The sequence below is a fragment of the Aythya fuligula genome, chromosome 1 (assembly GCF_009819795.1).
Source record: "Aythya fuligula isolate bAytFul2 chromosome 1, bAytFul2.pri, whole genome shotgun sequence".
Classification (NCBI taxonomy): Eukaryota; Metazoa; Chordata; class Aves; order Anseriformes; family Anatidae; genus Aythya; species Aythya fuligula.
In genome coordinates this window covers 144,601,920-144,616,734 of record NC_045559.1, presented here as the reverse complement: position 1 = coordinate 144,616,734, position 14,815 = coordinate 144,601,920, and the positions used below count along the sequence as shown (strand labels likewise).

Here is a 14,815-nt window from a genome sequence, read left to right as displayed (position 1 = left end):
TGATTAATGTTAATGCTTTTCTTCAGGTTAATGTTCAGCATTTTCTCTGTAAACATGGAATGCACCGAAATGCTAGCACTTCTCAGTAGTGTTTGGTGGAACAGATTAGTTACAGTTCCTTTCTAGCAACTTATGTGTATCCTTTTTTGATGTATCAGTGAACTTTTAAGATTGCACTTACAAAATCTTTCACACTCTAGCCTCCTGGCCAGCAATATAAAACTTTTTGGAAAGCTTAACTCTAATAAAAACAAGCTTCTCTTCATTGGGGTTTAAAGAAGAATCAAAAATTTCGCAGCTAACAAGTATTGCAAATGTTCTCAAGCTAATTTAATGTTTGAAAATCTATATGCTGGATTTTAAATATGCTGCATAATTGCTGAGAATGTTTAGTGTTTGTAGCCCTTTGTACTGAATTTTCAACTAATTCCTGGCTACCTTAAACTGGAACAGCTCTAAGAGTTTGGGATCAGCCCACTCTTCCCTGTTGACTCCAAGCTGTTCTCAGGAATGTGTGTCTATCCTCTGTACAATAGATACGTAGCCACTTAAATACATGGCTGGTCTTCGGTATCATAGTTGGGAGTTAGAGGTGGAGAGGGCACTAAAGCTGGGGCTGAGAAGGACTTTGTTCTTACCACTTCTGAGCACAGCTGCTGAACTCTTTTACCTTCTAAGACTACAAAAACAGACAGGGCTCTTATCATTTCACCTGCAATGCTGACGTGTTGCTCGTCTGAACATGCTGACTGTTCCCTACGTGGAGCTGTCGGGTGACCAGGTATACTTGTTGGCCAGGAGGTGTCTGCGTGCTGGCAGCAAGAAAAAAGAAAGGAGATGGGGGAAGCTCTGTCCTCAGCCCAGCACTGCTCGGTCACATTAACGTGATGCATAAAGGCGCTGCCTTCTTGATGCCTCCAGTTCTTGGCTGATGTGAGGGGTTTAAGCCTGCATGCTTAGTGGCTGTAACGATGTAGAAATGAAGGGAAAGCTTCAGATGCTCGTGTGAAGCAATGCGCATGAACATAGGCAGGTACAGACAGAGCTTTATGAAGGGCAACCTGGCTTGTGGTTTCGCAACTCCCGTCTCTTTCAGCCCGGGAGGTCTCCAATTTGAAGTGCTTGTGGGTTTTTTTTTTTTTTAGGAGGGTTCCAGCCTCTGACTTCTTCCCGAAGAAGTAGAAAGGCCACCATGAGCATTTTGACTTCCTATGTTAATGGTATCTGCTGAAACTTGTTCAAAGAGCTTTTCTGCCAGTGTATGTATAATGTAAGTTAAATATATAAATGACTCCAGGCTAGGCTTCTGCTGGGTGTGTGGAATTAAAATATCAGTATTCCCTTGCTGTTTCCCAGTCTAGAACAAACTTTAAGGCATTTAAAACTCAAAGTAATAATGCTTTTACCCGGGCTTTTTGTGTGTGTGTTAAAACTGACAAAAACCAGACAAGGTTTGGTTGAGTCACAGTTGTAGCTGAGTCACGAGGTGAGACGTCTGTGAATGCTTTCAGTGCTTTAAGACTCGTAAGACTGCAGCAGTGGCTTTCCAGCTGCTTGCCTTCAGCCCCCAGTCAGTGCTCGGTGCTGCTTATGAGGGCTGTTGGTGCTGCAGAGCAGCAGCTGCTTGCTTGTGCAGCTTGGAGTTGACCTTGGTGTTAGGGCAGGCAGCGGTGCCGCTCAACTCGGCACCTCCAAATCCACCTCTGTGCCTTTGAGGCCTCAGGGGAAGAGCGGAGATGTGGGTTTTGGGGCCTCTGGGGAGCTCCCTGCCTGGTGCAGGGTGCCCAGATCTGCCCTGGGGTGGGAAGGCCCCGTTGTGGCCCTGCTTCTGCTGCAGTGTAGGGGTTGGAAGGGACCTCAAGAGATCATCGGGTCCAACCCCCCTGCCAAGGCAGGTTCCCTAGAGCAGGCTGCCCAGGTAAGCGTCCAGATGTGCCTTGAATATCTCCAGAGAAGGAGACTCCACAACCTCCCTGGGCAGCCTGTTCACTTGTTCTTTTCCCTCCTCTTGTGCATGTGCTGTTGGCTTGTTGAGATATTATAATTTTACTTCACTGAGTGGCAGACCACAGGGCAATGAGTATGAGGGTGCGTTTCTGAGAAGGTGACTTGCTTAGGGTTTGAAGTTGGTGTGAGTGTAGAAGGAGAAAGCTTCGCTGTGAGGGAGGGAGAGCAGCTCGGTGCTGGGCTTCTCCAGGTGCTGATTCGAGCTGGGATGTGAGCTGGGATGTCAGCAAAGAGATGACCCGTGAGTCAGGGCTGATTTGGCAAGCTGCTGACATCCATGAAACACCGGCTTCCCTTGTGGATAGCATCTGGCATCAGAAGAGGAGTAATTGGGAGAGGAGGGATAACGCATCACAGGAATGACAAGGTATGACTTATGGTATGAGGAGAAGAATTTGGGTACTGCTGACTGGAGGGAGCGTTACTTAAAACCCAGGCACCCTCCCCAAACCAACCCTGTGATGTGCAGTGTCTGCTAGCACTCGTGTGCCACGTGGCTTGGCCTTCCTAAAGCTCTAAGCGCAATCAAAGCGTAATGACTGGGGGGAAAATGGAGCAGCCATTATATGCTTAGCATCTCTTCCCGTGTGCATATGAGAACATGTTTTATTGAAACAGGGTTGCTAGCCAGCACAGGCGTCTTCTGTCAGGACTGGAAAAGCCCCGAGCACCTTCAGCCCTTTCACAGGCAGCTGTGGGATGCTGGTGACAGGAAGCTTTTTGGTTGCGTGAAGGCCAGCATCAGAAACATAACAATCAAGGCTTTCTCTGCATGGAGACAGGATCTACCTGATCCCTTTCACTAAGGATATTACAAATTCATGTATTTGTAAACTGAAAATAAGTATTTAAACTTTGTGTTTCTAAAACTTTCAAAGGGTAGGAGGGAGGGAAACCATCGCAAGATAAGCAGGATTTCAGAAGCCCTTTGTGGCCGTATTTCTTAAGGGGCCTTTGAGCAGAGCATAGTTTATCAGTTTGCCATCTGACTGATTTGTTCTGGGTTCTTCTTTCAGCGCTGGAGAGCAGCAACATGGTGTAGGAGCACAGATCTCCTGTGAGGGTCATCCTGCCCGGCCTGCTCGAAGCAGAGCAGCTACTGCCAACAGGAGGTTGGACCATTCACTGCTTTGTCTAGCAGACTGTGTGTAGTGTGCAGAGCAATAAAACATTTGTTTCTGAAGCAGTTTTATGAGTCTGGTATAATTTTTAACTCTTTCTATAAAAAGTGACCAGACGGCCTGGAGAGATCCCTTTCAACCTGCGTTGTTTTGACTCTAAACTAAATTACCATTAAGCAAATCAACAGTTCTTGAAGATGAAAATGTTTTCTTGCCTTTCTGGCAGCCATATCATGTTTTTCTCCGACCAGATGGTACTAAGACATCGTAGCTTAAAACAGGCTCCGTGGATGAAGCTGTGCAAGATCTTAGTGATAACCTACAGACTCAGCAAGTTGTTATTCTGAGCAGTAATTATACTGCGTGGTGTGTTTGTTCATTCATGTTTTAAAGATTGCCGTAATAGAGGCTCACAGCAACTTCCCTGTGTACATGAGCTCAGTAAAAACTACCGTAGGCGGAGTTGAGGCTTTAACAGCAATGAACCTGACCAGGTTAAGGTATTTCTCCTGGCTCCTGTTGTTTCAGTTTAAACAAAAACCTGTAACAACCAAAATCGCAGTTGGTGCGTACCCTTCCCCATAAAGAACTTAATTTGGGAGCTGTTGATGTGTAAGCGTGGCCTGAGCGGCTGGAAGAGAAAAGCTGCTGGCCTTAAATTAGTAACAAATGGTGTGAAAATGCCTGTGCCCTTGAGACTTAAGCTTGCTGGTCTCAGCTTTCCTGATGAGGTGGCTGTGTCCCCGTGGCGTGCTGTCTGAGGGTGCACATCCTCTGAAGCTACTCCAGAGCTGCTTTGGGGTTTGGAAACGAGGAGTGTGGGAATGGGAGGAGGAAGTGGGAGGCAACGGCGAGTGAGCTCGGGCTGTCCATGTAAAGAGACTTACTTATTCAACCCTATTACCATAAAATATTGGATCAGACCAGCAGGCTGTAAGCTCTTCCTGAAAGATTTCCTACTGCGGTAAGAGCCCGACAAGCATCTGGGAAGTTTCTGAGGCCCTAGCCTGGGTAAAAGATGGCAAAGATCATTTAACTATTTGAAAGGAAAATATGAAAGGAGACTACTTGATCTCAGTGTTTTCCTAAAGTAGTTTGGGGCATGTGAACGCAGTGGATTTCTCTCTCTGTTTTAAAATTGTAGGGAGAAGGAAGGTGAAGGAGTGGAACAGAGGGAGCCCTGAGGTGGAAGAGAAGCCGGAGCACTTGATACCGCGTGCTTAAATCATGTGGTGTGGCGTGGCCTCCTGCGGTTTCTGAGCGGGTGGCTGAGGGACAGCAGGCTATAAATACAGCTCTGTCCTCTACTTATGTGGTCAGCTGGAGCTGCCTGGGACTCTTACTTAGAGCTGACCACTAAATTGGCAAATTAGGGCAGCGTTCCTGCTGCTGATTGGAGTGGGTTTTTAAAAAGTGCGAGTAGATTCCCTTTGCCTGAGTGGTTTAAATTGTGGGATGCTCTCTTGAAAGATTTGGGCTCTAAAAGAGGAGCTGGAAGCTTTGTGACAAACTGCTCCAGGATGTAGGTTCTGCTTTGTCTTTTTGAGAACACTTTGGAGGGATTAATTCTCCTCCTGTACTGGGCTCGGCCTTTCCATCCAATTACGTTAAACAAGTAAGCTGCTGCTATTTGCTAATGGAAATGAAACAAATGTGCTTCAATTCTGAGCTCACCTTGCAAAGCACACGGGCACGCAGTCTGTTTGCAGCAAGTGTTCCTGAAAAGGCTCATGTTTTGAGGCTGGGCTCTGGAGTTCACACCAGAAAGGACACAACCCTGGGTCTGGATGGCATCATGTGGCTTGCTGAAGCACTGCTTGCTCAGTTTTGCTTCTTCAGGTGGTTCAGGATGTGCTGTTCTCCTGTGCACTGAGTAACTTTCAGGTCTTTAGGCCCAGATGTGTCTTATTCCAGTGCCTCAGTTTCCCTTTAGTACCAGCTCGGCTAATCTTACTATGGTTCCTGTCTTTCCTGAAAAGATTTACTTACAGGCCTCTGCCTGCTCAGGTCTCCTGTTTTATCCTGTCTCTTACCTTCCTTGTGTTTTTTAGACCTGTAGACTTTCTCTGTAGCTTTTGTCCTAGCTTGCCTATCCTCTTGCAAGCATCCCTTTTGGGCTGCTACAGGAAACAGGGCAGCGAACTCCAAAGGAGCTCTCCCAGCCTGGCAGAGAAGTTGCCTCCCTCATCCCCAGGAGTCTGGAGCTGCACAGGATCATCTGATCCCCAGCTGACATAGATCAGCTGTTTGCGTGGTAGGTCTTGTGCAGGACGGCTGAATTGACCCTCCTTTCCTTGGGGGGATCCTGCTGCCTTTGGGGCTTGCAGATCTGCAGCCGACTGAACACGCTGCTGTTACCTTCCTCCGGCTGAGCTGAAGCACATGACTGGAAGGATTAGGCCGTGCTCAGTTACTAAATATATTGTTGCCTGACATTTCTCTACTAAATAGAAAAACACAATGCTAGCCGTCTCTCCTAATGATAGGAATACCTTCTGTTGGCGGACAGCAGTGCCAAAACTTTATTTCAGGACCTTCTTGAGTTATTAGTGCAGGCACTGGAACACTTTTGTTTGTCTAAATCTTGCGCTGATGCTTGGGCTGGGGAGTTCAGGGTGCTGGTTGCTCCTGCTTCGCTTCAAATAAAACTTAAAATTTGGAAGCTCACTGTCACAGGCACGTGGCTGGCAGAGGAGCTTGTGGTGCATTATAATGTCCTCTGACTGTTACTACAAGGGCTCCACATTCTGCATCACCCATGGGTTATCACATGGGCGTTACACTCCTTTAGATCTAGATGAGTTAGATTTGGCAGCTTTACGTGTATAAAGGTAAAAGTGCTTGTGGCAGAAAGGAGATAGATTTGCTTTTATACATACACAAAGCTGGTAAACTCTTGTGACTTGTAGCATGATGTACACTGATGGCAAGCTGTATGGGGAAACAAATGGGTTGTCTTCTTGCTTTCCTAAAAATGTTTTTCCTCCATGTTACTCAGGTAGAGACATGTCCATTTTATGGAAAACCACTTGACACATGTCGACCTCCAAGCAAAGGGATAAGCTATCTTGTGTGGCTGCTACTTGTCCTGGAAAGAATCAGTGGTGAAAGCTGGGCTGTCAGCTTTATTTGTGTTTCCCAGCCGCTGCCCACTTGCCAGCATCTTCTAAGTGTTTTAAATGTAGCTTTCGTATTTTTTTAATGCATAACATTTGTATGCAGTGTTTCTTGTGAAGATGCCAGAACAGCCATATAGTAAATATTTAATAAGAATAGTAAAGATTTCTTGTTCTCAGCAGGCTAAAGTCCTGATCTAAAGGAAATTGCCATTCTAAATTTTTTATGAAGTGCTGCACATAATGAGACTGAGTTTATTTGGTTTATGATACGTAGATGGCAGGAGGATCGGTCTCAGTTTAGTTAAGACATAAATGGTGCAGGTAAGTTTTAAGCATGGCTTTTTAAAAAACAGCAACTTGAATTCCGTTTGATGACTGAGGGCACTCTTCATCCAAGATGACAGCTGCAGTACAAGTTGGACGTTGGGTATTGTCTTCTGTTGCTCCATGTTTCAGGTGACTGAATTTTAGGAGAACTTGCTTTGTAAGCCTTTTTCTGAAAAGCATGAATTGTTTGCTTGAAAGTATTAATAATGGAACTGTCACTTAATTTTTTCTAACTTTTGTTAAGATGGTAAACACAGCTATCAGCTGACCTTGGAACACGCACTTTGCTTGTGATTTACTAGTGTTTAAAGATGATGATTGCTGGCATAGCTACAGCTTAAATGGAAAGGGAAAGCGCACAATGCGTGCGTGGCTGATACTTTGAACATAGAGCTGAGCATAGGAAAACACTGTTCCTTGTTCAACCACAAAACGCAAGTGTGCAGACTTACTGAGACTAGGGAAGGAGTGAACAGAAATGGGTTGTGTAAGGTAAAGGAGATAAGGATGTTACAGAAGACAAAACTGTGTGAGTGCCCTCTGTCCTGAGACATAGGAGCTCGAAGCAGAAGCTTGTGGACATTTAATCAGTTGAGACGCCCCTTACCTGGCCCCTTTCCCTTTCCTCACTCCCATTGTTCAGATTCTGTTGCGTGGAGTGAAGAGCACTGAGACTGAACAGAAAAGTGAAGACCTCTGGGGAAGGGAGGAGCTCACCTACTTCTCAGAGCAAAGGGCCATCCATCTGAGGTGGTACCTGTCAGCTGAGGACATGCTTCCTTTCAACATCACCATATTCATATGTATTTAGTTATTTTTTTCCCTGGGGACCACAGGTCTCTCTTCAGGGATAATAAATTTTTGTTGCAAACCTGAACCTGTACTGAAGATGGAAACATACTGAGATGGCCCTTCCCCAGTTCAGGGTAAAGAAGGTCTGAAGAGAAATCTCTGTAGATCTTGAGATTGCCTGGCAAATAAATGAGAACTGTACTTCTTAAAATACAAAGCTCAAATATGCTTTCTTCTGTACCTTAGCAGTGTAGAGTTTATTTATGATACTTTTACTTTTTTAAACTTTATTTGCTAATATTAATTTCCATTCTTGCTTATTATACTCCAAACAAGAGTATAAGTCACATTTTATAGGTTTGAGTGTGTCTGCAGCGTAAGTTCATATTCTCCATAAAATACATTAATATGTCCAGCAACTCTTCAGTGAATTTGGAGCTATCTTTTTTTTGCAGACAGGGAAAGACAGATCCCAAGGATGCTCAAGGAATTTAAGCACCATAAAAATGAAGCTTCTGCTTTGTTTCATCTCAGTAGGAATGCAGTATTGTCTTTGCTTTTCTTTAAAATAAACTCATCCTTAAGCCATTAGAGTGCGTGTGTATATCTGGCTGTCAGCTTTCCACTTCTGTGCAAGTGAGCTTTCAAAAAAAGTAGTTCGAGGCGCAGACATTACGTTGCTCTTGAAGTAATACCCTCTCTGAAAATGCTGATAGTTACTCTGTTTTAGGAGCCTGATATTGTTCTATTTTGGGTAGGACAGGAAGATAATCTGTGATTTTTCTTTAATGTTTTAGATTATAAACTACTCTTAATAAGTATCTGAACACTGTGAGTTATTTTAACATCATTAAAGCAGTTCTAATGATTTTTTTTCTTTGAACTGGTCATTAGATTTGGCTTAATCTGCTGTAGCTTGCTTCAAAATATGGTGGAGGTGTGGCTTTAAGTGGTGGACACTGTTAGATATGAGAAATATGACTGAATCACTCACCTTTGTGACGGTGCTAATCCCTCAGAAGATGCATGAAAGCAGTTTGGCCAATGGCACATGGTATCTCTGCCAATTCTTTCTCTCTGACAGGGGACCAAAATAGAGCCGTGCCACTTAACTTCCTAACAGTTGTTGGGCATCCTATATCCCTAATGAAAGATAGAGGAGACGTGTGCGTGTTGTTATTGCTTGAGCTGGAAAAAGTTGCAGGGCTTAGTTTTCTGTATTCTGAAACATCTTACTGGGTAGGCTCATTTTACAATTTATTTTAAGCTGTCAGTGTTTGGGGGGAGATGAATATTCAACAGTACTTTGTGTATCTGTACATATGCACATGCATATAAAGCTAATTTTTTTTTGTGTGGAAACAGAATGTATGCTTTACATACCAAGGATATAGATATTAAGAGGAAATGAAATGACTAAAACAGAGATGCATCACTGTTCCAATTCCCTGTATTTCTCCTCTGAGAGTTGGAGCCTTTTCTGTCTCCCTTATTTGAATGCATCAGCTCTTGTGCTTCTGAAATAATTTTGCCTTCAGCCAAGTAATGTTTTTTATTTAATGTTACATGCTATGTCTTTAGCTGTTTTGTTAAATCATTTGCTTTTTCTGCAGATTTCTAACTCACATCTGATTGAATCCACGGGTTTTCTTGCCACTATCTGAGCTTCTAAGAAATGCATTTCTTTCCCAGGTTTCATACTCAAGAGTCTTTTTATAAATGCCTGTAGCTCTCTGCTGTACTTTCCTGTCTGCATCGTCTACAGACACTTTTAGCACACTCTAAGTTTACTGCTTTCATGGGAAGGCTCATTACTTCCTTCAGGTTGGAGGAGGATCCTGTGTCTTACGTAGGAGCCATCATATTCACAACTGCCTTTAAAACCTATCCACGTGGTAAGCTAACAGCAGAGTTGATCCGAGTTCAGCTCTAAATGGTTGGCACTCCTTTTGCCAAGGTGCAAGTGAGAACCTTGAGTATGTGTGTGATTCTTTAGAGTACTAGGAAGAGGTTGGGTCTGGAAAATAGGGTGTTGAAACTCCTCTGTGACAAAAACAAACAAACAAACAAACAAAAAAACAAACAAAAAAAACAAACAAACAACAAAACAAAAAAAAAAACACACAAAAAAAAACAACACTGGTTTTACTCAATTTATCATAATAACTTCAAAATGTTGCCTTATTTTAATGGAGCTTTTTTTTTTTTTTTTTTTTTTTTTTTTAGAAGAAGAAAGCTGTTGTAAGCAAAGGCCACTGAAATAAATTACTGTTGCTCTGTTCAACTCCTTGAAATAAGGAGAGGAAAATAGCCAGGTTTAGATGGCCCCCCAGTTAAAATCCATTGCCTAGAGCAAGGATAGTATAAGCAGATTCTGCTAAAATGGTTAATGATCAGATAGTTGTTTGTAGTGAAAGCTAGAAAAAAAAGTTGTCCATTGAGCAAATGCTTCTGTTGCTGAAAATCCTAGTAGCATTCTTGAATGCTTCTGATTGCTTGCAGTTGCATGCAGGTGTTTGTGTTGTCCTTGAACCCTCTCCCTACTTTCAGTTCTCTAATGTGACTGTGGGTCATGCACTTTTACCATGCAGATATCATAAAAACAATTATCATTGAAAAGGGATAGGTAGGCAATGAACTGCAATTCAATCTGGTGTACAGAGGTAAACTTTTAAAATACTACACAACGCTTGGTTGTTTGTGAGAACTTATCGTGTGGGCTTCAATTTCATGCATCTTCTATTTAGGTTTGAGGAATGACAGACTTGGCACTGTTGATCTTTAGACTGATTAATCCCAAATTCCACAGGTGGTTTTGATAGGACACATTGAAAGGTACTGCATGAAGATAAAGAAGTCTTTCTGATATCTAGGAATCTGGAAGGTATCACGAGTCAGGAAGCATGAGACCAAGGGTATTGTTTCTCAGCTCGTTTCTGCAGAATTCCCTGAAGACAGTGATTGCAGCAGAGCTATGTTTGAAAAATGCCTCCCTGATGAATGCACTGTAAAGTACGTTTTGTTCTCTTGATTAGCAATATTACAGTATAACCGCAGTGCTAACATTAGACTCATCTGCTACTACAGAGATACTGATAAAAGCCTCATCAGGAGAGAAAAGAGTAAGGCAACAGCTTGGATAGTAATGGCTGTTGCTTATGGTGCCACATTTACAACATTGAGCTACAGTGGTGTGACTCCTGGTCTGATATTGCTGCAGTAGAGATGGAAATGAATGGAGGGGGAAGAAGGTGTCTTGCCTGCGTAAAGTACAGAATATTTTTGAAAGTAAATTTGAGGCTTCCTTTATCTATCTTCTGGATCTGGTGGTAACGCATACTGTTAACACCATTTGGGAAAAGGTAAACCTGCTCAAGCATGGTTAGGTGAACCATTTGAACCTTAAATTATTATTATTTTTGTTTATTGGCAGTTACTATCCTCTATTCAGTATTGCAGTCATCAGAAAATTGGGATTTTATCTTAGAGGATAAATCCCTCGTGGTTGTGTATTTAACAATGGACATAATCTATGTAGAAGTTATCCTGCTTCTGTGTGTTTTGGAAAAATAACTAAATTAAAATAACTAAATTGCTTTTTCCTGTAGAGGTACTTCAGGACGGGCCCCTAATACAATCTCTGTTCCTTGTCTGTGTGTGTGTTGGAAGCTTTCGTGTTGTAACGCATCTTGTGTGCTGCTGTTACATGTTGTGAATAAATAACTTCATGCTCTCTACTACTGGCACAGTTTTTCGATGTCTTCTATGGAGCTCCCTTCCCATTATGTGCTCTCCAGCAACAGTGCTGTCTCCAGAAGCTTTCTTCCTTCTGACTACTACTACACACTGTGAGTCTGCTTCAAGGGGAAAGTGTTGCTCTCCTGTCTCTGGTCATCTGCCCTGCTGCTGAGAAAGTTGAGCTTGACAGGTGTCTCCTGGTGGCAAGTAAACTCTGGCCCTTTATTCACTGAGATTTTTTAAGTTCAGCACCTGTGTTGTTCTTCAATATATTTTAGCTAAGACAAATCAAAGGCACCAGAAACAAAGGGCTCTCATTGGTTCTGGCATGCAGTTTAGAGTTACCGAGAACAAGATTAAATTGGTTTAAGCCCTTAAGTGCAAATGGGAAAATCAAAGATGAAATATCCTGGGAGGGCATCCAAGCATCTCAAAGCTGAAAGGTGGCCTGCAACTGATAACTCTACATTACCAAGAAGAGCTGGTGAGTTGGGTGACTAAAAGAACAAGCTGTGTTAGACATTTAGTTTGCAATTCTAATGTAGTCGTTTTGTTACGAAAAAAGATCATTAAGATTTATTATTTTGGTGGTCTTGCCCTGTGCCACTTTGTGGACTGAACTATAAAAAGGCAGCTAGCTATTCACCTGCCCTGTCCTCAGGAGGATAAGAGCTGATATATATAATTGCTATCAGGTAGGAATTACAGCTTTAAAAGCAAACAAAAAAACCTATTAACAGCCCCATACTTGTTGAATCTGTTCAAGAATCCTTGTAATTATGGCCTAGGGAGAACAGCCAGGTCGATATTGGGCATGCTTTATGACTTGCCATTTTCCAGTGTTGATAGATTTGGATGATCTTTAGCAATAGTTGTGAAACCTCTTGTTATATCAATTTCGTTGAAGTGCTTTCTGCTGTTTATTTCTTAACTATGTGAAAGCAGGCTTCTGGACAAGACAAGCAACTTGGCCAAGCAACCAACCTTGTGGCAACAGTGAAAACAAGAATCTAAGTGAATGCTCTCAGTAGACTGGGCTTTCTGTTAAAACCAGCGATGATAATTCTTAAAGAAGTTTCAAACTCTTGGAAAAAAAAATAATCATGCCTAGAAAATGAAAGATTTTGCTTCTGTCCTTCCAGAAGCAATGACTATATACTCGGAGGGAGGAGGGGAGCATACTGTAATATGTCATTATTACTATAGTAATAAAGCTATTCCATGCTCTACTTGCTTTCATGCTATTAACAAAATGCTGCCACGTTACATTACTTATTTTCTGATCCGTGACTGGAATTTTTCACCCTTCAAGCAGGCTGAATTCAGTGATCTGATGCCCACTTCATTATTTCATGTGCAAAGCCAGATGAAGTGACATAGTAGCTGTAGGCTATAAAGCTTTGACATTTCAAGACTATGCAGCAAAAGGCATCGAGAGGCTGACAGCTAGCGAAGTGCATCAAAAAGGCCTACCAAATTAAACATTGTGCAACAGTTCAATTTGATCTGATAATAAACGGAGTGCTAGCATTTTGCTGTGTGCTAATGTTGTTTTATGGAAGTGTCCAGGCTGAACTGTGGGTTCTACGTATTTAGAGAGGAGCTAAACTGAAATTAGTTTGAGACTACAAGTGAGAATTTAGCCATTCTTACTCTAACGTAGGTGGTTGTTAAGAGGCTAAGAAACGATGATGGAAATGGGAAATTGAAAGAAAAATCTCAAAGAAGCCAAAATCATGTAAAGGGAATGTCTCAGGTAAGCAACGAGTCTTTAGGTATCCTCAAGAGCACTCTAATACTCTTGGAGAGGATGAATTTAGTGTGCTGGGATGTTGCATGCTGGTGAAGACACTGAAGTGATTAATGAAAATCTGAGAAGGAGCTGTCATAAGGCAATGTTTGAGAAGTAGTATTACTAAATGAAGGTGGGCTGAGCTGTTAGATCTCTCAGGAACTTGCAAAGGGACTGAATGGCTTTTCAGTGAAAACTCCTGGGAAAGGTGGGAGGGGGCAGTTCAGGGGCTGGTGAATGAAAAATGCAAAGATTTTTAGTCCTGAGGATTGCAGATGCGTTCTATCTGGAGTCAAAAACTGCTGCATAAATTAGCAAAATGTAAAAAGCATGCTAGTTTTATTGTAAACGGCCTTTTCCCGTTTCTACTGAAAGCTGTAGAAGTTTCTTTGGGTGGTTCAAGAAACGATGAAAGCCCTGAGGAAAAATGTTTTGTCCCTTTCTTCTTTCTTGTTGCCTCTTTCCTGAATGTTAATGTTTCAGCAAACAAAGTCCTCAAATGGTGTGCGTAAAAATGGAAAAGCTGATTTAAGAGCAGTCTTGTGCTTTCATCAAAAATGCTGTGTACCTTTGTAAAAATAATAATAAATAAACAGATATTCCAGCCTACTATTTTAAAATGAATGTGCTGATGCTAGAAACGTTTTGAGGAGCTTGGTGGAAGGAAGATAACCAATGGGACAAGGCCATATTTGGGTGCAAATAGGTAGGAATTGCATTACCCGATTGTCCTTAATCATACAGCATTCTCCTATTAAGGCAGCTCATCTGTGAGTAATGTAAGATATGTTACTTGATGGGGATCAAAATATGCCTTAAAAGGAGGTGGAGGGGTATGGTAATGAAGCTGTGCTGTTGACTGCCTAATCAAAATACTGACAGTTTTTTCAAAATGCTAAAAAAATAAAAAATGTGGTTGTAGCAGGAAAACGTATTTGCTTTCAAAGGGGAGAAGGAGGAACAAGTCTCAACTCGGTGTAATGTAAAGACAGCAGTTCAGCCATCATGGATGTTCCTCGGTTCTCTGCCTCAGTGTGCAAAGAGGATATTATGGTCTGAAACAGGGCAGGAAGCCTGGTTTAAGATGCTACTCAACTATCATCTTGTAGATGTAACCTGTATTGTACTATCTGGCGTCCTTGTGTGAACACCACCACTCTAATTTTTTTTTGGTGTAAGACTTATACAGGCCCCCTCTTCCCAGAAACCTAATTAAACCTTATTAAAAACAGTGAAGCTGATTAAGAAGCAGTGAGGAGGTGTAGCTGTGAAGGTAAGAGCCTTGCATATGTCATGAAAACAGCATATTGGAGACTTGGAAGTAACATGCATCAAAAAAATATCTACTGATCAGGTAGTGAAGAAAGCTGATGGTAGTAATCTTTTGAAGAGCAGAACTTGTATCTAAGAGAAGAGGAGGAGGAAGAAACTTGAAATTAAAACCATACAGTAATATCCCTTCACACTGGCAGCGGGCAGCGTGCTAGGAAGGCTGAAGTCCGTCAAGTGACCGGAGCATGAAGGAGCTCTGGAGTGGTGCTGTTTCAGCAGACAAGCCACGTGAGCTCTTTGCAGTGCAGCTCGCTGTGGAAATTCCCAGACTCGAAGGTCCTCTTGCAGGCTGTGGATAAGAGGAACTGTCTTTTAATAGTGAGTCAGTAAGATGAATAGGAGGACATCGCGCAGACCAGATGATATTCGCTGAAGTTGTAAAGCACCTCAGATACAGAAGTGTCGTTTTTAATCTGTGGTATGTAATCTGTCACATCAGGCTGTGGAAAGTACAAGTGTGATACTCTATGGGCCTAGGAGGGAAATCGATCTGGGAGTTGGAAGTAAAGTGTAATAGATTCAGCAAACACAGAAATACAGCGAAGATTACAGCTTTTTTTCTTTTTTCGTTTTTCTTTTAGCTAGAA

The 14,815-nt window shown here is 42.4% G+C and overlaps 1 protein-coding gene across 3 annotated transcripts in view; it reads left to right on the top strand.

Moving 5' to 3' along the window:
* Window positions 1–14,815, top strand: part of ATP11A (ATPase phospholipid transporting 11A) — a 124,087-nt gene that overhangs the window by 9,423 nt on the left and 99,849 nt on the right. Inside the window, exon 1 of one of the 3 annotated variants that reach the window (XM_032192829.1) lies at window positions 6,545–6,568. The exons of the other annotated variants lie outside the window; for them this stretch is intronic. Within the exon in view, the coding sequence (XP_032048720.1) occupies window positions 6,560–6,568 (9 nt within the window). The 5' untranslated portion in view covers window positions 6,545–6,559. Of the gene's footprint in view, window positions 1–6,544; window positions 6,569–14,815 lie in introns of those variants that run through there. 3 annotated transcript variants of the gene reach the window in all.